The 23102-nt window shown below is 37.9% G+C and overlaps 1 protein-coding gene across 1 annotated transcript in view; it reads left to right on the forward strand.

The window, feature by feature from the left end:
- LOC126213013 (coiled-coil domain-containing protein AGAP005037-like) overlaps positions 1–23102 on the forward strand; it is a 257242-nt gene that overhangs the window by 107627 nt on the left and 126513 nt on the right. Inside the window, exons 6-7 of the mRNA XM_049940574.1 lie at positions 4857–4904; positions 15138–15227. Of these exons, the coding sequence (XP_049796531.1) occupies positions 4857–4904; positions 15138–15227 (138 nt within the window). The remainder of the gene's footprint in view (positions 1–4856; positions 4905–15137; positions 15228–23102) is intronic.

Raw genomic sequence — 23102 nt, forward strand, 5'->3', positions numbered from 1 at the left:
TTGCATGCACTGTATACCGTAAGCCAATGCGTACGTATTTGTATCTCTTGCCTCCAGTTGCCACCATGCGTCGCAGAACAGTGTGTGCAACACTTTTGTACACAGAGCATACTCCATCTCATGTTAACAAAGTCTGATGGCAGAGCTGCGGCATCTAGAATCCATCTTCCATGAGAATGGATAAAACAACCTTCAGCTTTAGATGACTCTGTGACGCAGAAGTCCCAAGAATGCCATGGAAGATGAAAACACAGAAAAAGGAAGTAAGAAGATCATTTTCATACTAATTGCTGGCAACGTATTCTCAAAGGCATTTGACACCATCCAGCATTGCCGTTTAATGAAAAAAATACGAGCTTACGGAGTATCAGAGCATACCTGCGATTGGATTCGAGACTTTCTTGCAGATAGAACTCAGCAAGTCATTCTTAACGGAACTAAATCAACAGATGTAAAGGTAACATCCAGAGTTCCACAGAGAAGTGTGATAGGACTGTTGCTGTTCACAGTACATATAAATGATCTAGTAGAAAGTGTCGGTTACTCTTTAAGGCTATTCGCAGATGATGCAGTTGTTTATACCAAAGTATCAATGCCAGAAGATAGTAAGAATTTGCAGAACAACCTGTAAAGAATTGATGAATGTTGCAGACTCTGGCAGTTGACCCTGAACGTAAATAAATGTAGCATATTGCGCATACATAGGAAAAGAAATCCACTACTGTACAGCTACACTATTGATGACAAACAGCTGGAGACAGCATCAGCCATAAAATATCTAGACGTAACTATCCAAAGCGACCTTACGTGGAATGACCATATAAAACAGATAGTGGGAAAATCAGACACAAGACTGACGTCTGCACTCTGGGCTGCCAGGTACAAATGATGGCAGAACAGTTGCCTGTTGAAATATTTTCAACTTTAGACGATCGGGTTTGTGCACCCGGAAACTATAGTAGCAGCATATGTACCGGGAAAGCCTCAGATCACACTTAAATTCATTTTGGATGTCAATAAATTTCCTTTTTTCACACCAAACAAATACAGATTCATTAACAGAAATTTTATGTCTACCACGTGTTGATAGGAAGAAAGGTGAGGGAGACATATAAGTAGATTTGCCAAAGTCTTTATTTGCATTTTCGGTAACATGATATGTCTTGTAGGCGATGATGTCTCTGTCGACGAAAGATTCCAGTCCAGACATGTTTGGAACACCTGTTCCACCTCGTACAATTGCCACTGTCAGCCATCCATTGCCATGGGTAAAAGTATCGTTGATGTCGATGCTGAAGTTCAGTTTACATCCACAAAATACTGCTGGTCCATCTAGAAGGGCGTGTGCGGCGACAGATTTAATTGTATTCTTCTTCTTGTCGGCGGCAGAAGTTGTCATTTCGACGTCTTCTATAGTTTTATATATTGTCTGTCTTGCACGTCGCCGTTGTCGTCGGTAGCGCATCTGCCATTGTCAGTTACTTTGCTGTCCAGGTAACAAAACTCATCTCCTGCCTTTAGTATCTCATTTCCTAATTCTTTCAGTATCACCTGATTTGACTGCATCCAATTGTACTCCTTTCACTTATGCTGGTGTTCGTTTTCTAAACTCTTTTTCAAGACATCGTTCACACCATTCAGCTTCCAAGCCCTTTGCAGTCTCTGAGAGAATCAGTGTCATTGGGAAACCTTTAAGTTTTTATTTCTTCTCCCTAACCTTTAATTTCTTTCCCAAACCTCTCCTCAGTCCAGTGTACTACTCACGCGGTGTACATTTTGAATATCGTGGGAAATAGACTACAACATTGTCTTACTCCACTTAGTATCCTTTGATTCTTATATCTGCAGTCTGTTTTCTGTACAGGTTGTAAATAACATCTTGCTCCATGTATTTTTTCTCTGAAAACTTCAAAGTGTCAAAGAGCGTACTCCAGTTAACACTGGCAAAAACGTTTTCTATGTCTACAAATGCGATAAATGCAGGTCTGCCTTTCTTCGGTCTATCTCCTAATATAAGTTATACAGTCAGTACCGTTACATGTATTCCAAAATTTTGCCTGAATCTGAGCTGAACTTCCCCAAGGCTGACTTGTATGAATGTTACTTCACCAACATCTGGTTATACGTTATGGAGTGCAATGTTTACTATTAAATCAGCTTCAGAATATGTGTGAAAACCTGATACATCTAAGTGCAGATGCACCTAGCACATTACGTATGCATGTTTCTGAGTAACATGCACATACTGATCTCTTGAAAATGGCAGTTGAGTCTAAAAATCAGCTGCTTGCGTAGCTCATACAGACATTTAATTATTACAAAGAAACAAAGAAAACAAAAGCGATACCACTTAACAACTTTGTAGAGGCCATGGATACATTTAAAACAAATTGTTCTGTTCAATATTTGGAGATGCTCAAAACTGATTCTTGCCAATATTAAACATCCCCTTGCAAGTGAAAAAGCACATGACATTGTAACAGATGGACATTAAGATTTTTCTCCACATATCAAGTGTTTGGCAAACAATAATATAGCAAGATAGAGAGTGCAGAAACTGCATTCATTATTACTCTTCTATTTATGTTGAGTGCAACAATGTGTACAAGAATTACCAATCCTGGAATGGTATTATTATTTTCAGACATATGTATAACCTTATACTGGAAACAGCACACTGTATTTTGATTGTTTGAGATAGCACATCATTCGCTTCACTTCTGACATGCTCAATTACGTGAGCATATTGTCATGTGCTATTTCCAGCACAGACACATAGTTCTAAAGATAAAACTTTTTGAAGCTTAAAACTGTTTTACCACTTTCAACTGTTTGGAAAGTTTAAAAGTAATATTTCTTTAATAGTTAGCTGTGCCTATCAAGCGATTTCAATGCATCATCATGATCAAGAACTAAAAATGCAAAGCTCCATTCACACTTCACACCACTGGAGTAAGATAGGAGTGTATATAAGGAAAAGTGACCAGTTATGACTTTTTTGGCATTAACACTACAGTGATGGCTCAATTTATGTTGTCAACGATGCAGTACTTGAAATATGTTTGCAATTCCATGTTATTCAAATGACGGTGATGCGTAGATGGAGCTTTCATATTTTAATCACCTGATAATGGATGCATGCCAAAATTAGCTGATAATGTAAAAGTGAATAAATAAACAAACGTTTCAAAAAATGTAGGAAGCCAAAGATGGCAAAATGATTTTAACATTAAAAAATTCTGAAACTCTTTGTTGCAATCAAGATGGATAATGGCTATTTTTCAGTATTCTTGGGTTTCCAGTAGGTTCTTGCTGCTGTGTTTTCACGTAGAAAGTGTAGCTTGAAATTTTATTAGTTTAGGCTGACAGTTGTACTCTTGCATGTGTGCAACAATGGCAGTGGTTTATTTTGGAGTTCTGTATATTTTTAAACAAGAAATGTCTGGAAACCCAAGAAGAATGTGAAAGCTGAGTTATTTCATGCATGCTCAAATCTGTGAGGTGTCCCATAGGAACCAAATGGCATTCCTGCTGTGAGACATTCAAATCTCACAAAGCAATAGATCCTCATGTGTAACTTGATGTGCAAACTTGTTTCTTTCCTTGCTTAACTAACAAATTCCCTGTTGTCATGTTTTCTGTATGTTTTTATTTTTCTGCTCCCTAGTGTTTGGCTCTTCATTTATAGCATTATTCTGTCTCATTGAGCCTTCATGGGCTAGTGGCTAACTTGACTAGTTACTAATGTCAAGATTTACAGGCATGTTTGTGTTAAGATCTGGAATGGGATCTACTCACCCTTGTGATAAGAGCTTTCAAATTTAATATGATACTGGAAATTTCTGGGTGGAATACAAATAATGGAAGAAGTGTAGGTGATCACTCCCTGAAAAGTTGAGTGACCCACAGGCACATAAACGAGACAGAAAAAATTTGCTGAGGTTTTGGGGAAACCTCCAACCCTCTCCCTCTTTACTCAGCAAAACCCCTCACCACAATCAAGCTGGTCAGTGTAGATGTCAGAGGTTCAGGAAAACCAGCTTTTCATGGATATTGCAGTCAACCGGGACAATGTAACTGAGCAAGTGTGTGTGCATGTTTTGTTTACTAGCTCAAAAGGACATTGCTTGTATGTAGCAATGTTTTAAATTTTTATATGGCTGTCAAACACCCAATGCCTCAACTATACAGTGAATTACCTGTACAGCTTCCATTATTTGTATTCTTGAAGAAATCAGCAGTGGCACTGACACAAAAACTGTTAAAGTGATATTGTAGCATCAAAAGAGATTGCACAAAAGTGTGAGCCACATTCCAAAATTGTTATTTAAGGCCAGGATTCATGTTAATGCAAGAAAAGCAGGAAATAAACACCTGCAGTGGGGCTCACTGCTTCTGCAGAGGACTGGGAAAACCCAATTTTTATCTGTCTTTGTCATCACAGAGAACTGTGTTGTTGTTTTTCGTACTTTGTCCGTATGGCTTTTATTGTGTTATCTTCTATTGTTTTTGTGAAGTAGATACATTTAAGTTATTCTTTACTGTTTTTATTAGGTTACAGTGTGTGATCCTTTTAAATCATCTGAACTTACTACTATTCTTTATTTAATCTTTTCCTTCTATCATTTTAAACTGTAACTTTGCAACTATGCTATAGTATCTTCTCCAGTACTGAGAAGAGAATATATTTCTCAATTCAGTCAGCAACAGGTAATTCTGATGCATCAGTAATAGCTGTTCATGTGCACTAGGAACCACTCAATCATGTCCTTACTTCCAGTTACTCTCAGTTTCTCGAGTTTTAACTTCTGCTGCTCTGAAAGTGTTAACCGTTTTCCATGTTGTTGTCATTTCAGATGATTCTTACCTAAGGAGTGATACGAAGCCGCCAAAACTAGGAAAAGGTTAGGAGAAATTTTGCTAGGAAACGCCTCCGAGCTTTCCTAGTAGTCGGCACATTTTGTGCAGCTTTCCTGTTATGCAAAAGTGTAAAGTGACAGTCACAGTCAGTCTCGTCACACAGTTTTTGTGAAGAAAAGAAACAAAAAGTGTGTGTGGGAGGGAGGTGGGAGGATGGGGAGAGCAAGCAGGGGGGAGGGATGAACCGACAGGCTTCAATTTCCCTAATATGAATTGTTTGCTGCTGACCAGTAGATGGCTGAAGGGCATATGTAACAGATGAGCAATCATAAACTCCCTCTGCCAGGCACTTAAATGTGGTTTGCAGAGCATCCATGTAAATACAGAAACAGATGAACTCAAGTTCGTTGGCTGCAAAACATTACCTCACTACACTTTTGATTTGGGTCTAGTGCTGATTGAGATAAATAAAAAATGGAGTTACTGCTAAGTTGATTCCAAGATGAAACCACTCTTTGAGCCTCTTGTTTCGCTGTCACTAATTAGGAAATCACTAGCGATGCCAAGACATATGTAGAAAAACACTTTTCCCAGTAAGATTCATCAGCATTATTGTATGTAATGATCTTTTTCCACAATAACAGCTGCAATTACAATGCGATCTTGTTCGCTGGCCCACTTCGATTTTCTTCATACGTATAGAATCTGAACATCAGTGCCCAAACATCAATTTTCCTAAAGCAGTACAATGCAGTTATCAAAAAACCTAAAAGAATTGTCTTTGGAGATCAAAATATTTCAAAGCAATGTTAAGTATAAAAATTTCAAGTTCCCAGTATAATTTCTGATAACTGAATGAGTATCATAAAAGTCTTGTAATTGGAAAATCTTACTAGTGACACGTTTTTTACTTTTATTTAAATTCCATAAAGACTAATAAATAGAAATGTTTAAGACAAATACTGAAATATATTGTTTAATAAATGTTATACCCTCAGCCAAGCGGTGTAACAGGTAGTGATGGAAATCACACATTGCAGTAACAACTGTTTGTTTATTGACCATGAACTAAATAATACAGCTTTAGAAGACAAAGGTCCACACCCGAGTAGAACTGAAAGGTCCGCCTGTGACAATGCGTAGCAGGTGCCCACTGTGACGAAGTCCACAATCGTCAGTAGTTGTGAAGAGTCGGGAGGTGCTGATGATCGTAGGCAGCACTGTACCACACGGCTGTGAACTCATCGGCTGTCAAAATGCAAGTTCGGTCTTCAGTAGTGACTGACGGACATCCATCAGCTGATGACCCTGGCGAAGGCAGGCACTGTCTGACGGGTAGTGGCATTGAGGTCTGAAAACTTGTCGGCGGCTGACAGTCAGTCTGGAGCTCAGTTTGGAATTTGCAATCGAGGGTCTAAGCAGCAGCCTAAGTACCCGTCCGTGGACGAATACAGGTTCGGGGTCACGTGAATATGCGACCGCACAGAAGCAAAAAAAGGTGTCTGTGACTGCAACACTGTTTACCGTGACCTGTACGCCATGTACTGGCACAGCTTGAACCCCCAGACGTATCTGATACGAAAATCAAGTAAAGACAGATGTTTGATGATTGTAGGGAAACAGGAAAAGCAGTTTCAAATGTGGTACTGGCGCCTCACATCACTTGGTGTCACTCAGGCCACAGTGGGATGGAGATGCTACGAACTGCCCAATTTGTGCACACATCATTTTTGACTCTCTCTGCTTGTTGCCAGAGGCTGCAATCATGGTTATATATGTGGAAAACCATGCCAGCTCTGGCAGTCAATAGTTTTTACTCCAGATGACAATGGTGGAGGTACTGATAGTGATAGAAAACTCGTGTATTTTATTCAAACTGACGCCTCTTGAAAACCGAGAAGATTTTATTTAAACGTGAGATTCAAATGAAAGTAAAGAAAGTTTCTTCTAGCAACATTCAGACCAGTGTTTTCACAATTACAAGACTTCCACAGTATACATTCAGTTACCGCAATTATATCAATAAGCTTGAAATGTTTTGTACTTACAGCACTTGGTAATATTCAAATCTTCAGCGACGATTTTTCGAAGAGTATTTTTAATCGTATCATAATACTTTAACTGATGTCTGGGCACTACCTACAAATACTATAAAATGAAGAAAACCAAAGAGGGCATGTGATCAGTAAGTTGCCCTGGTTAACGGTATTAACAGTATTGTTTCAACAACTATTTTATTTTTCTCTGAAGAGTCTCTCTAGCTAATCCTTCAGAACTAGTCCTTGTTACAGTGAAGAAATTTGACAATGTGAGTTCCACTGTGTCGCTGCTTGTTGTACTGAAATCTCTCATTTTTGGAGAGTCCTCGTTCAGTGTTTTAACCTCTCGTGAATGTTCAACATAAACAATACTTACGCCAAAAGAAAATTTGTGGCATTAGTGGTTGATATGGGGCAACGAATTTGCTATCATACACTACAGCTGAAGTTGAAAAAGCAAGCTACTACTCTTCACTTCCTTTCTTTTGTAATCTTGGATGAGTATATTTATTAGTAATGCCTTATATAGAAATGTGTTTCATGAGGAAAAGGGGGTAGTGTTGAAGCAGTGCTGTGATACTTGCCCCTCCCCCTCCCTCCATTCCCCACCCCACACCCTCCCCCCTCCATCCTCATTCACCTGCTCTTCTTTCCTTACCTATGTTCCAGAATCTATAAGTACTGGAGAAAAACAGTGGTTTCCTATGTTGTTTAGAGCACCTGTGCAGGCATAGTTTGCCCAAGCCTAACATGTTGATGGAAGATGAAACACAGTTTACTAAAATGTGACCTTTGTCATAAACTGCCTAGGTTTGTCACAATTCTGGAGACAATTCGCAGCAAATTTGAAATGTATCTACCTTATAATGTAATATGGACCCCATATTGTCAACAGCTTGGTGGATTGAGGGAGGTTGGGGGTGAGGGTATGGGCAAGGATTTCTGTTGCATTAATAAGACTGAGAAACAACTGACTGTCATTTCTAAGAGAAAACATTAGGTTCATAATACAAGCACCATGAAAGTTGCACAAAATGTGTTCATTTGTTTGGAAGATTGTTTTCTGCATTTTTTTCCTGCATGAAGATGCGGTTTGCGCATATGCATATTTCATTTGTCAAATTAAACATTTTTAAGTGGATGTCTTGCTTTTCCTGCAAATTCACACTGCGGAAGAACATTCCTACAATGCATGGATGTATTTTTTTTTTTTTTTCCTTTACAGAAATTCTGAGATGAACTTTTATTTATCAATATTCTTCTTGTATCTGTGTAACTTTCTCTTCCTTTAATTTTCAGGGACTAAGATACATGTTTTAATGCAAATACAAATTAAACAAAGAAACTTAAACTTTCAAAATAAAATTTCTAAAAAACCTTACCCAGGTCTGTTTACCAAGTTTTGCGAATAAATGCTGAACTGCAAAAGAAGTTGTGAAATATTTTTGTTTATGATTTAGACATTAGAAAACGTTTATTAGAACTTACAATAGAATAGTTAGTTATGTGTTTCTGTTAGTGATAGTATTGATATTTGTAGTTCTGGCATTTTCTTTTCTCTATATTAAAAAGCTGGGCAGGGCATGTCAAATAATAATAAGCTACAAGGTTTCACTCCATAATTCTTCATTTTACACAAATAAATTACTACAGTGACAGATAAAAAGACTGAATTCATCTCCTGAACAATAAGCAGCAACACATGGGACTTTGCCAGTTACCAGAACTAGAACTTTTCTCATACACCTAAGTCTCCAACTTAGAAGATGAACAAGGGGTAATCTTCTGAAAATGTGGCACCTTTTAGACAGACCTTGTGGGCTGCAGACCAGAGGATGTCATATTAGTTAACCTCACTGGAAAACTGAACATAATCATTATTATATATTTTTTTAAGCTATCTGTCGGCTTCAGCCACAATGTTCAGTGATACTAATCATGTAATTACACACATTTTGAGAGGTCGTGCTCCCACCACCAGGCAACACTTGTACAAGAATCTTACAAACTTACAGAATGATTTTATTTGAACCTGGGATCTATAGATGTTAAGAATTTCTTGAATGATTCCATACCACCTGTCACAATCAATTTTTTATAAACCTAAAATTGATGGTTACAAGCAGTGTGCAATCATTCAAAAAATTCAAACAACATGAATAAGAGTGAATAATAGCAATCCTGTCACACCATAGGATATTATGCTGGATTTCATTCAATTTTATTCATCTTGTGTTTGTAAGAGCATTGTATTGGTTTTGCCTGGTGATGGCAGTATGATCTCCCACAATTCCATTGTGTGTGATCTTGGTAGAACTACAACCTCTTGTTCAGCAAAAAAGGGTAAAATTAAAATAATAATTAAATTTTGATCTTTAATATTATAATGAGAACTCTTGGGTGGAATAAAAGCGATGAAATGAGTAAAGACAATCATATACATAAGGCACACAAAACTACACTCAGATACTTCATTGAAGTACTGTGGTCTGGAGTGTGTGTGTATGTGGGGGGGGGGGGGGGGGGGGGACGCACGCACAAGCGCATACGCCTTGCCATTTGATGAAGAATGCCTGTTTGTATGTCAAGCTACATATTAAACTTCTGGTTTATTTGGTTATTCATTTTCAGTGCCTCATCCTTCATGGTGAGTGGTTGTCTTCACTTATTCCATTCTTAAATTCCAGAAAAACTGAAAAACAAACAAATGGAATAGTAGAGGGTAATGATTAAAGAAGGGATATCAATATTGGGAGATTTTCAGCAAGTGTGTTAACAGGTGGAAGTAATGTAAATTGTGAATCGACTTGTAGCAATAACATTGCCAACACTCTCTCTCTTGCCCTGCACTCCCTATTCATTGAATCTTTCTCTATTTAGTCTTTAGACTCAGAATATTCGTTCATGTGTTGCTGCTGGTTAAGAGGTCATCTTACATTTCTGCAATGTGAAATTGTGTTTTCTGCCTTTAGCTTAGTCTGTAGCTCTAATTTTCACTTTCATTTTTTAGAGATTGCAATAGTTTCTCTATTTCTGAAATGAGCATACACTAAAAAGACATTTGTGGTGATATTAATTTAATTTTAAAGTTACACTTGTACTCTGTAGTGGTTTAAATGTATATATTAATACAGTTACGTAAAATTGAAAAAGAAAGTGTGTTCAGAAAGTTATATAGTGCATAAAAGAAAGCTTCAGTCCATAACGTACATCAATATCACCTCCCCACTCCTGCTTTCCAACCAAAAATCGAGTTCAATGGCATTCTTGCCAAACTGAGTTCAATGGCATTCTTGCCAAACTGATGGTATAAGCTGGCTGGAATACTGCTACATAAGATGTGGCTGTCTCTGATATTATTTACATTCTTATCTCTATAATTATTTACATTCTTACTATCAAAATAGCAAAATTCAGATTTTCTCATTCCATTTCTTACAATCCTAGAAGTGTGTTCCAGTAATTCTTCCTTGTGCCACCTGTTGTTCCGCATTTCTTATGCAGTCTAAGAGTTGTGGACTTAATTGTCACAGCAGACTCATTTATAATCAGAAGTGTTGCCAGTGGCTTCCAATATATATATATATATATATAGAATTTGGCGTCATCATCATAGAGCAATTCTTCCCTCAATGTATTTGTATCACCAAACATGGAACTGGAGCACACAATAGATAAGTGCAATAATCAGATTTATTGTAACATAGCTCACCTTCCATTCATTGATTCAGTAACTGCCATATCAAAACATTTTAAAACTGAAGGCCAAGATGACTGCAAAGATAAACAAAACAAAAAGGAGTGGAGGCCTAATGTGTTGGATATGTTTCAGTATACTAGAAGATAGTCCAATGCAGTCTTTTAATTCAAACATCAACTCAACTGGCTAGCATCAGTGTAGAGCTTTGTCCAGTGAGACAAGTGCAATATGTTCAGTAATGTATCTGCAGAAGAGAGGGAAAAGAATATTACCACAAAGTCGGCCCATGTGAACAGAAAGCCTAGTGTCCTAGATAAGACCAGTGTGGCATTACATTCTGCAGTTATTACTTCCTGAACACACTTAATACTGTAAAAAAGGCATGTGGATGTGCTAAATTAAATGTACATATAAAATGTTTTGACAGGTGCAACATTTCAAATAACTAGCAACAATTAAAACTAACTTTTTATTAGAACAGTTTTGCCGTTGTATGTATTATCTACTCGCCATTCTGATTTGTGCATGCCAGAGGGATTAGTGTTTTTACATGGCTTTTGACAAGTAATGGCTGGGGAAATAGTGAAATATGGCTCACTCTTTTGTTTTTATGTGTGAATTAACTAATTCTTTTCCATTAACAACATTTTTACAGGGATGTATCCCATAAGTCAGTCTCCTCAGAGTTCAGCACAACGACAGTGGAAATAAGGGACTCTATAAGCCACTAATCATTCCTTCAGACCCATCTTTCCCTCATTTATCCCGATATTGTGTTGTAATTAATGTTTTATTGTGTAGTTTAATGGGTGATGGACTCTTCCATTTTTTGTGCATCTGTTCTTTATTTCTTATCACGGGCACGGAATTTTTTCTACACTCGTTTTCTTGTCTCCCCTAATGCATTCTACGTATATATTTAGTCTGCTTTCCACTGAAGATTGGGGAAAAGTCTCTACTTAGCTGACATCGCATAGGAAAGTGGCTTTTATAACTAATTTCTTCTCAGGCTACTCCGTTCAGCCTTTCTTGACCCACAATTTTTGTGGCATTCCTATTTGATCCCTCAATAGTTCCATTCACTCCAAGCTTTTCATATTATTCATCAGATGAACAAATTTGTGTTACTAGAAACTCAAAAGTTATAAAAGAAGCAAGTAAACGTAACATTTAATGTCCCATAAACAACAGTCTCACATTAGTGTCGCATCTATCTCTCTCTCTCTCTCTCTCTCTCTGTCTGTGTGTGTGTGTGTGTGTGTGTTTGCGTTTGTGTGTGTGTGTGGCAGGAGAGGGGGGTAGGGAGGGGGGATGCTTTACCATCTGGTAAGTAGAACACCTTTCTTCTTAGACTGCAGTTTCATTCAGGTATTCCCAAATACATACAGGATGTTCCGAAATTAACACATGAACTCTTCAACTGTCAGATACAGCATTAGATTTTAACATAAAAATACTCCTGCAAAATGCTGAATGATCCATTGTTTATGAGAAAAGTCTGGCAAATGTGCAATATGGTAACACTCTAAGATGGAGAGCATGATTTATACTTGTCTCAGGAGCTGCACACGCTAAGTCAGCTTGTTCTCATCACTGAATTAGTTCCAACCACTAAAATGTCAGAGTTTGAACTGAGCCAGTACCAATGATTTGTTTTTTATTTCATAAGTTTACCTTATTACTACATGTGAATTGAATTTATTATTGAACTTAAGCTTACTATCCATCACTCTTTGGTTGTGGTACATAAAAAAATTATACACATAAAAGTTCAATATTACTGTAACGATGGCAGTGTATCCTCTTACAATGAAAGTATTTCCATGAACTGTTGTTCAAAATGGTTTCTATGGGCACCAGTACATATTTTAATAGGCCAGTCGCACAGACTGTTGTCGAAAGGAGGGGGAGTGTCTCTTTGGTCTTTCGGGGTGGAGTAGCTGCTCTCCCACGAAGCCATTTCGAGTCTGATTGGCAAGCGAAGGAGTCCATCAGAGGTGAGGGTGGTTGCAGCAAGACGGGTTTCAGTAAAATTCTTTATTGAAGTATTGAGCTACAGGAGACACAGATACGTGCACTCGTCTGGTAGGCATGGCCTACTGATGGCCTGCTGCACTCCCAGGATCCCACGAAAAGCCCAGTGATGTCAAACCTTGGATCCCAAGGAGTGTGGCCGGCAGCTGCCTGGCAGAGGCTCTGTGACACAATATGCAGGCTGCTGAGTTCTGTTGGCAAACTCTTCCCTGCTGGGTCATCATCGTGCCTGTCTAGTGATAGTGTCTCTCGGGCCGAGTTGTTTTGCCGTCTGGCAGCGGTGGAATGCACAGGCGATGGTGCGAGGCTGTGTCTGCACCTAGTTACATAAGTCTTGCCACAAGTTGATGTAATCCCAGAGCAGGTTAGCATCCTTTTGGGATGTTCTCGGATCACCGTGCCTCGACATTCCCCCGTGTCACGGTATGCCATCTGCACTGCGATAGTAGTTTCAAAAGTCGAAAAACCCGAGAGGGTATCTTTTGTAATGTATCAGCACCAGTGGTTATCCTGCCTAGATGAATGCTCTCAAAACTGTTAATGTTAAACATATGTGTTCTGTATGCAAAGCGATGTTAACTGTAAACATTTTTTAAAAAATAATTTGCCTTAGCTATACGTAGCTCTCCATCCTGCAGCGCTGCCACATCACATACCTCATAAGAATTTTCCTCAAAAGTGATGTATCGTACAACATTTTGAAGGATGGCATTTTGGTTGTAAAATCCAATGCACATTGCATAGTGAAGAGTTTGAGCAGACCTCTACAGAAAACCTTCCCCTGTAACCCAAATTGTGCTGGTACAGATGTTACAAGTTGGTTAGGAACTGATAAATATGAATGAACATTTTTGTGGTATATTAAAAGTTCTTGAATGGAAATGATCATGTTACAGTATACCATCTGTGTAACACTATTACACAATACTGCAGAATGGAATCTATAATATGACCCTCATGGGAGACTTAGCAACAGATACTTGAACATTTTGCTCTTTGTCAGCCTACTGTGATGTAATATGTGGTAAGATACTTGGTGAAGAACTGAAAGCATGTATTAAATAACATTAGCAGACATTCTCATATTTTATGTGGTCTAAGGTAATGACAAATCTAATGTATATTGTGATACATTTATGCCGCCTATAAGTGTAACTTCATCTTCGAAGTATGTGTAATCGTCTCTGTTATACAAGTTTCAACTCCAGTCCCTTTCAAAATATCTCTGTTCTTTATGACCATGTTCTGTCAGTTTTCCTTATGTGAGCTAAGCAGTCTGTCACATGTGACTAAATATTATGTTGCTCATGGTTTAAAGCTTAACTGTGCATTTTTGTCGTCTACATTTTTGTTCGAACTGCATGTAATTTTTTTCTGTAGCTTGAAGCTATAAAATGGCAGTGCTATATACAAATTAACGCCTACATGATTGCCAACTGGGTTTCATCTATGGAAAAGTTAAATGAAAACCTTCTTATTCTCATAGACAACAGGCACAGACATACAGTTTCCAGAGTTCAGTATTACAGTTAACAGCATCTGCACATAAGATACAAAATATGGTCACTATGCTATAGAGGTCATGAAAACATATCATCATTTAAATCATGCATTTATGACTAGAATAGACTAGCCACGCAATCAAACAATCTGAGTATTTAGAATGGAGCAATTTTACTTGTAAGTGAGAGTAATATAGAAATTAGGTTTTTTGCTAGAGTAAATCTACCACTGATGTATACAACAAAGGAAGGGATATAAGATTTAGTAGTTTTTTGACAATGGATCACGTCCACGACCTCTCACTATGTTTTGGAACACGTCACTTGAGAAACACAGAAAAAGGAAAGTTTCTTACACCTGTAAGAGATGACAGTATGCATAGGAAAGGTTCTCACAGTCAGAAGATGATGCCATGCTGCTTTTCCCATATCTGTTCAAACAGTTTTGATACTATATAACTTGTCTCTTGGGCCACAGCGAGACTTCCATGTGGCATGCAGTAAATGTCCTTGGTGTCCGTTAAATTTATTATAAATAATTTGAAAATTTGCTGTGCAGTGCCAGTACAAAGTTCTGCTTGAGAAATGGGCACAAAATCAAATCTATATGGGGACTCCAGAGGCATGTCATAAATTGACATTTATAGTAATAACTTTAAGAGAGTCCCGTGGCATTTCCTAGATGCAATGTGAAAGGAGGCATTGGCATGTAGAGACAAGTTAAATTGCAAATAAAGAAATGTGGAAACTGTGGAACAGGAACAGATAAAATAGTGGTACCACCTGCGTATTTCTGATCTCAGATGTGAAAGATGTAGTGCACAGGTAACTGTATTCCACTGGAATGTCAAGAATGTTCTGCTTGCGCTTTGCATCTGCTTACTTTGCTTGCTTTTGGACTTCAGTCCCTTGTCATGCCTCTCGTCATCCTTTTTGTGTTGTCTGTGTTGTCAATGTACTAACACCTGGGGTCACTCCCCTCCATTTCTTGTGCTCCTGCAGACAAATCCGTGTCTTTTGAGAAGTCTGTGTCCTTCTCCGATGAACCACCCGACATGAATTCCCCGAAGCAGCATTCACCACAACATTCTGGTGAGTACAGTCAGAAATTTCTTCATTATTCTTGCTACAGTTTTGTTGAATCAAAGGTCCCACATCTGTGAGGTTTTGCATAATAGCTGTCACCAATATTATTCCTTGATGGTAAGATCTATAGATGTCCATTGCATCTGTTTCATATAAATGTATTAATTTGCTTCTTGCATGCACAGTAATATAAAGAGACTATAAACTGTGGTTTATACTGAAATGAACACAAGGGGAAAAAATTCAGGTGAACAAGCATTCTTTGAGATGTAAATGGGTAGGCAAACTCAAATGAACAACATTTGGTCATGTTTGGTTAACATCCACATTCATACTTTGCTAACCAATATGATGTGCATGGTGGATGTACTTCTCATTGCACCAGTTAGTACGGCTTCATCCCAATCTATTCACATATTGAGTGCAAGAAGAATGATAGTTTAAACGTCTCTCTGCATACTGGAAATATTCTAATATTGTACTCACAATCCCCAAAGGACTGATATATAGGGGTTTGCAGTGCATTCCTAGAATCATCATGCAATGCTGGTTCTTTAAACACTGAAAACAGACTTTCGTGGAGTAGTTGGTATCTTATCTTCAAGTGTCTGCCACCAGATTTTTCAGTGTCTTCATGGCACTCTCCAGTGGGTCAAACAAATGTGCTGGCCTTCTTTGTGTATACAGGTCCCATACATTTGAGCAAATTCTAGGATGGGTCAGATGTATATTTTATAAGCAGTATCCTTTGTAGATTGACTGCATTTCCCTATGAATGAATGATAGTCAGGCACTGCCTTTACCTGGAACTGAGCCTATGTCCTTCCATTTCATATTCCTACAAACTGTTACGGCCAGGTATTTGTTTAAGTTTATGAATTTCAATTGTGGCTCTTTGATGTCAGAGGAAATTACATTTTTTTGTTTTGTGAAGTACACAATTTACCATTTCTGAACATTTAAAACAAGTTGTCAATCTTGATGTCACTTTGTAATCTTATCAAGATCTGATGGATTACTTGTTCATCCTTTTTTCAAGCAGTACTTCATTACAGATAACCATACCACTTACAAAAAGTCTACGGTTATTATTAAATTGTCTGTAAAGTCATTAATCTACGACATGAACAGCAAGTGTCTCAACACATTTCCGTAAGGCAACCTTGAAGTCTGTGACTCTCCATCTAAAATAACATCCTGTATCCTCCCTACCAAGCAATCCTCAATAAAGTCAAAAATTTTGTGTGGTGCTCCATACAGTCATACTTTTGACAATAAGTGTGGGTGTGATGCTGAATGATATGCTTTTCGGAAGTCACAAAATTTTGCATCTACGTGACTCCCAAGATACGTGGCTTTCATGATGTCATGTGAGAAAATTGTAAGTTGTGTTTCATACGATGTATATTTTTGGAATCTGTGCTGGTTAGCATTTTTTGCATTCAAACTGGGGAGTGAGAAAGGAGGCCAAAGCTCAGGAAAAGGTGAAAAGCAAAATGAGTAGTTAAGATGATGATAATGATGATGATGATTAGTGTTTTAGGGCGCACAACAACGAGGTTATCAGCGCCCGGAGTAGTTAAGAGTAGGGCATTTGTCTCCAGTTGTTAAAAACCAGCATGTAAGTGTTAATCTTTCTACAGCTGAAATTATTCTTCAGCAGTCAGTGTCCTGCTCTGCAACTTCTACTCAGTTGCATTGAGCAGCCAACAACAATTGTACCCTGACATCCAAGGTGCGTTCCATAAGTAATGAGACCAAATTTATAAAGAATCATTTACTGAATATATTTGTACAAATAATCAAACATTTTCAACATAGCACCCTCTTGCGTCTATCTTTGCAGTTACAGTGCAACCAGTGTAGGGAATTTCTTTCATGTAGTCAAGCCAATTTTTTACAGCAATCTCATAGCCGAGAATGCAAGGTCAAATTACATTTTCCACTTACAACACTTAATGAACTTACACATGATACTGTTCAAACCTGACATATCACACCTACAAACAATAGTAACAGCACGTAATCCTATGCATAAAAAACAAGAACAAAGCAGGCAACAAAGAAAATCAAAGCGAACAGCCATACCAGGTAGCTAGTGGGACATTATTGTAGATTCACTGTGATAGGCAACTGTGAAGTTACATATCCCGTGTAATTGGATAAATGCGTGGCTTAATGACATGCCTCTCATGTAAATCTCTCTCCACTATTTTCTTCATAGCTGTCAATTCTGAATTTCTTCATAGCTGTTAATTCTGAATTTCTTCATAGCTGTCAATTCTGAAGTAATTATCAACTGAATGTAGCAAAGCACTACGGTGTAGGATGGATATTTGCATTGATGCTACTTTGCTGTATGCCTGAAAAATAAAAAGTAGCACTCTGCAGAAGGGGTGGGGTTCCTCTGATCTCAAACCTCCCTGTTGGAATTGTGTGAACAATATATTTCGTGTGTGTCGGCGCAAAGTGCACTGTGTAAAATAGACCTCTTTGGCATTGTCTAACACTCTTTGTGTGCGCTAATTATTCTGTTGTATTCGCTGTAAATTTTTTTGTTCTTGAATGTGCAAATATAGTTATCAGTAAAATGTCCTTTTTTTCTCCTTAATACTTATTCAGCTGTGCAAATTCCAATAGGTTATGGGCCCTGGCTGCATTTGGAATAAGTATATCAATAAAATAGTAGGGAGAAAGTATTGGAAAAGTTCCAATTTACGTGAAGTGCGAGTTATCCTTACAAGACGATCGCAATTTTTTTCCGCATTATTTTTCGGTGTTCTTTACGGCAATAAAAAGCAAGTTACTGTTAAGAATGAGTGCGGCACAAATTCCACAGATTGAAAGACTTATAGGTCACGAAAACTATGCAACCTGGAAGTTCGCAGTAGAAGCGTATTTATGTTTAGACGACCTATGGGACGCGGTAGATGGGACAATGAAATCCACAGATCATAATTATTCAAATAAGGATAGGAAAGCAAAATCAAAATTGATATTACTGATTGATTCGGTGAATTATGTTCACGTTGAAAAAGCTGCTACAGCGAAAGAAGTCTGGGGCAATTTACGAAGTGCATTCGAGGATGGTGGTCTTACGAGAAAAGTAGGATTATTACGCGAGTTAATTAACACTCGTCTGGACAAATGTAAGAGTGTAGACGAATACGTTAACAAAATAATAACCACGTTGAACCGACTGAGAAACATCGGATTCGAGATCGCTGACGAATGGATAGGAACATTGCTGTTGGCAGGACTGCCCGAAAGGTATGCACCTATGATAATGGGACGTGAAAGCTCGGGTATACCAATCACAGGCGACAGTGTTAAGGTGAAAATCCTGCAGGACGTAAAGAGTGCTCCAAGCTGTTGTACATTGGAGAAGGAAAGTCCGTCTGCTCTCTACTCAAAAAACAAAAAGTAGAAACCGGTGAGGTGCTATAAATGTCAGAAGATGGGACATATTGCGTCTCAGTGCAAAGAAAAAGTAAGCCCAAGATCAGACACTCAGCAAACGAGGTATGTTACTGATAGCCTAGAGAGAAGGACCAATAACAAAGGTAAGGCACTCTCATGTTTCTATTCTTTTGGTGGGATGAGTAATCGTGATATGGAATGGATTTTAGACCCAGGTGCATCTGTGCATATTGTTAAAGATAAATCACTTCTTTATGACATCAAAGATAAGACTCATATGGGAATATCTACTGTTGATGGCAACAAGCTCCAGTGTCACCTGGCTGGGAAACTAGATCTACATGTAAGTGTAAATGGTGAATCAGATATGATTACAGCACACAATGTTCATTATGTGAAAAATGTGGCAACTAACTTGCTGTCTGTAGGGGAAATTGTCAAGAAAGGAAATACAGTCACTTTTGACATGCAGGGTGCAAGAGTAATCAGTGAAAGTGGTGAAGTTATAGCTACAGCAAGTAACGAAAGGGGTATTTTTAAGTTGGATACCATTGACAGTAAACATAAAAATGTTAGTGATTCAGTATATTCAGCAGAAGGTTTTTTATGGCACCGGAGGCTTGGACATCTAAATAGAAAGAGTATGTCTATAATAAAGGATATGGTAAAGGGAATACAGAATTTTAGTGTGTCCAAGGATCCTTGTGAGACATGTATAAAGGGAAAACAAGCAAGGTTACCCTTCAAGACTAGCAAGAGTAAATCCACAGAAGTCTTACAGTAAATCCACACAGATGTATGTGGCCCGATGGAGTGTGAATCCATAGGTGGGAGTAATTATTTTCTTAAGTTTATTGATGATTACTCACGATATACTCATGTTTATTTTCTTAGTTCTAAAGACCAAGTGAGAGATATCTTTGAGGAATATTGCAATATGGTTGAAAGGTGGATGGGAAAGAAGATCAAGATCATCAGGTCTGATAATGGAAGAGAATATATTAACCAGAAATTGAAGAAACTTCTGGCAGAAAAGGGAATCAGGCATCAAACTACCATAAGGTACAGCCCATCTCAAAATGGGGTTGCTGAGAGGGCTAATAGGACCATTGTTGAGAAAGCAAGGAGCATGATGACTGACGCTGAATTATCAAAAGATTTTTGGGCAGAGGCAGTGTCAACAGCTGTATATTTGAACAATAGATCACCTACAAAAGCATTAAAGAATAGAACCCCTTATGAGATATGTATAAGAAAGAAACCTGATCTAAGCAATATAAGGGTTTTTGGGTGTGATGCAATGGCACATATTCCAAAACAGCTAAGAGGAAAATGGGATCCGAAAGCTAAAAAGTATATTTTTGTAGGCTATTGTGAAAATTCAAAGGGCTACCGATTAATGGATCCATTGACTAAAAAGATTGTCACAAGTAGAGGTGTAATATTCTTTGAAAATAGAAAGGACTCAAAAGAGAGCAAAACCACTAAGTCAACTGCACCTAGTTCAGAAGGTGAAACCTTGTGTGAGGAAATAGAAAGTGAAGAAGAGGAGGATGACAGCCAAGGACAAATGGATACAATTTATGATGACAATGAGTTAGAGGATGTAAAAAATGAAGAAAACAATGTAAGGCGTTCTTCTCGTGTACCAAAACCGAAGGAATATCCGGATTTTGAGATTTATACAGCACAGTCTTTTAATGATAAGCCAAGAACAGCAGAAGAAGCAATGAGTGGCCCAAACTCTCAAGAATGAAAAGAAGCGATGAAGAGAGAATTAGAATTTTTATATCAGAACGAAACCTTTGAATGGGTAGATATGCCAGGAGATAAGAAACCACTGCAGGCAAGATGGGTATTCAATTTGAAGAACCCTGAAAGCTCATCACCAAAATACAAAGCAAGACTTGTGGTAAAAGGATATTCACAAAAACAAGGGGTAAATTACGAAGAAACTTTTTCACCTGTAGTCCAGTATGCATCATTGAGATATCTTTTAGCCTTGGCAGTAAAACAAAATTTAATAATTCATCATATGGATGTTAAAACGGCATATTTAAATGGGAAATTGGAGGAGGAGATATATGTCATTCCACCAAGGGAAGCCATAAAAACCAGATCAGAAAGTAAAAAGATTTGGCGTTTGACAAAAAGTATTTATGGACTTAAACAAAGTGGACGTTGCTGGAATCGATGTCTACATGAAACTCTAATAAATATGAATATGAAGCAATCCAAGGCAGATCCCAGCATTTACTATAAAGGGAGAAAAGAAGAAATAATAATAATGGCGATATGGGTGGACGATTTCTTTATCCTGACTGAAAGTGAAGGCCAAATGAGAAATTTCAAGAAACAGCTGCAAACCAAGTTTAAGGTGCATGATTTGGGAGAAGTCAAACGTTATTTAGGTATGCAGATTACTAAGGATGAAGAAAGACAAGAATTGAGCATAAGTCAATCATCATACACGGAAAAAATATTAAAGAAATTTGACATGAGTGATTGCAAACCCATAAGTACTCCAATGGAAGTAGGAGTGAAGTTAAGTGTAAATGAGACTAATGTGGAATGTGACAAGAATGTTCCTTATTTAGAAGCAGTATGGAGTCTGTTATATTTGTCTCAAACGTCATGACCCGACATTGCTTTTGCCACCAATGCAGTGAGCAGATATTGCAGAGATCCAAAGGAAAAGCACTGGAAAGCTGTAAAGAGGATATTCCGATACCTAAGAGGAACCTCAAACTATGAGTTAAAATACCATAGAGATGGTAACGCAAAACTAGAGGGATACAGCGATGCGGCCTGGGGGAGTGAATTGGGGGACAGATACTCCACCACTGGCTGCTGTTTTAAATTAATGGGGGGCCTCACATCATGGTCCTGTCAAAAGCAAAAAACTGTTGCATTGAGCACCGTAGAGGCCGAGTATATGGCACTATCTTACACCACACAGGAAGCATTATGGCTACGAACATTAATAAGTGAAATAGAACCAAATTTAATTGAGGAACCTACAACCATCTTCTGTGACAATAAGGGAGCCATAAACCTAGCTAAAAATGATGTTACTAGTGCTAGGACAAAGCATATTGATATACGGCACCATTTCATTCGGGACCACATAGAGCGACAGAACATTGCCGTGGACTATCTGCCCACAGAAGACATGTTAGCTGACATTCTGACCAAACCCTTGGAAAGGGAGAAGTTTGAGAAGATTGTGGGACTATTTGGTTTATCTTGTGGAAGCAACACACAAAATATAAGTTCAAGGAGGGGTGTTGGAATTGTGTGAACAATATATTTCGTGTGTGTCGGCGCAAAGTGCACTGTGTAAAATAGACCCCTTTGGCATTGTCTAAACTCTTTGTGTACGCTAATTATTCTGTTGTGTTCGCTGTAAATTTTTTTGTTCTTGAATGTGCAAATATAGTTATTAGTAAAATGTCCTTTTTTTCTCCTTAATACTTATTCAGCTGCGCAAATTCCAATAAAATGATTATTTTGACAACTGAAGCAGTTTGCTAGCTGGAAGCAAACTAAAACAGTAATGAAAGTAGTCCCAAGAGGAACTAAATTAGTAAAACATTGAGGACAGCCATACTTCAGTATTATTATTGTTATTATTATAGTTACTGGTACATAAAGTGTTCTAGAATTTAATTGTTTTTAATTATGTGCAGTGAAAAAGTGAGTCTGTGGAATTGTTTATGGGAAAATTGGTTAGTGATGCACATAGTAACATGTACCATGTGAAAGTTGATTTTGCTTAGATGGTTGGACCATGAAACCGAAGAAAAAGTAAAAATGAAAAATGAACCAAGGGAATATATGACCACTCAACTTTTCTGGTACAATAACAGTTTGTTTGAGCACTCTGTTCACATACAGGAAAAGACAGCTTCTGCTATGTGCTAGAAGGAATACTCAATGCAGCTGACAAACTCCGCAACATCAGAGTGGTGCACCACCCCAGTGCTATGATGATAATAATAATATCTAATTTTTTAAGTGGATTCTGTTGTTCCATATTACAGAAATCACATTCTCAACAAGAGTTGATTGTTACAAAAAGTTATCTGAATGCTATTACAAACAAATATTGCCACAATCTGCATAAAGGAACAAAGTTTTACACTGTGCTTTAATTTTCAGAATCTTTCGAAATGGTTTTTGGTATTCTCATTGCGTGAAAACGCACTGTTCTACATTTCCACTGAAGCATGAAGACACTGTTCATCCAACATCTCACGAAACACTCTTTATTTTAAACTCACCTTCATTTCACCTCTTCTCATGAATGAACAGAATAACTCCACGTGAGGAAGGTCTGGATTACACAATGTGGAGCCTAGTACTAGCTAAATACACCTAGATGACTTTTGAGGGATATATAGGACCACTTCGCCGGTTAAGACTCACTTCATCTTAAGTGCAACAACTTTTCTGGTAATG

This window comes from Schistocerca nitens, chromosome 11, assembly GCF_023898315.1.
Source record: "Schistocerca nitens isolate TAMUIC-IGC-003100 chromosome 11, iqSchNite1.1, whole genome shotgun sequence".
Classification (NCBI taxonomy): domain Eukaryota; kingdom Metazoa; phylum Arthropoda; class Insecta; order Orthoptera; family Acrididae; genus Schistocerca; species Schistocerca nitens.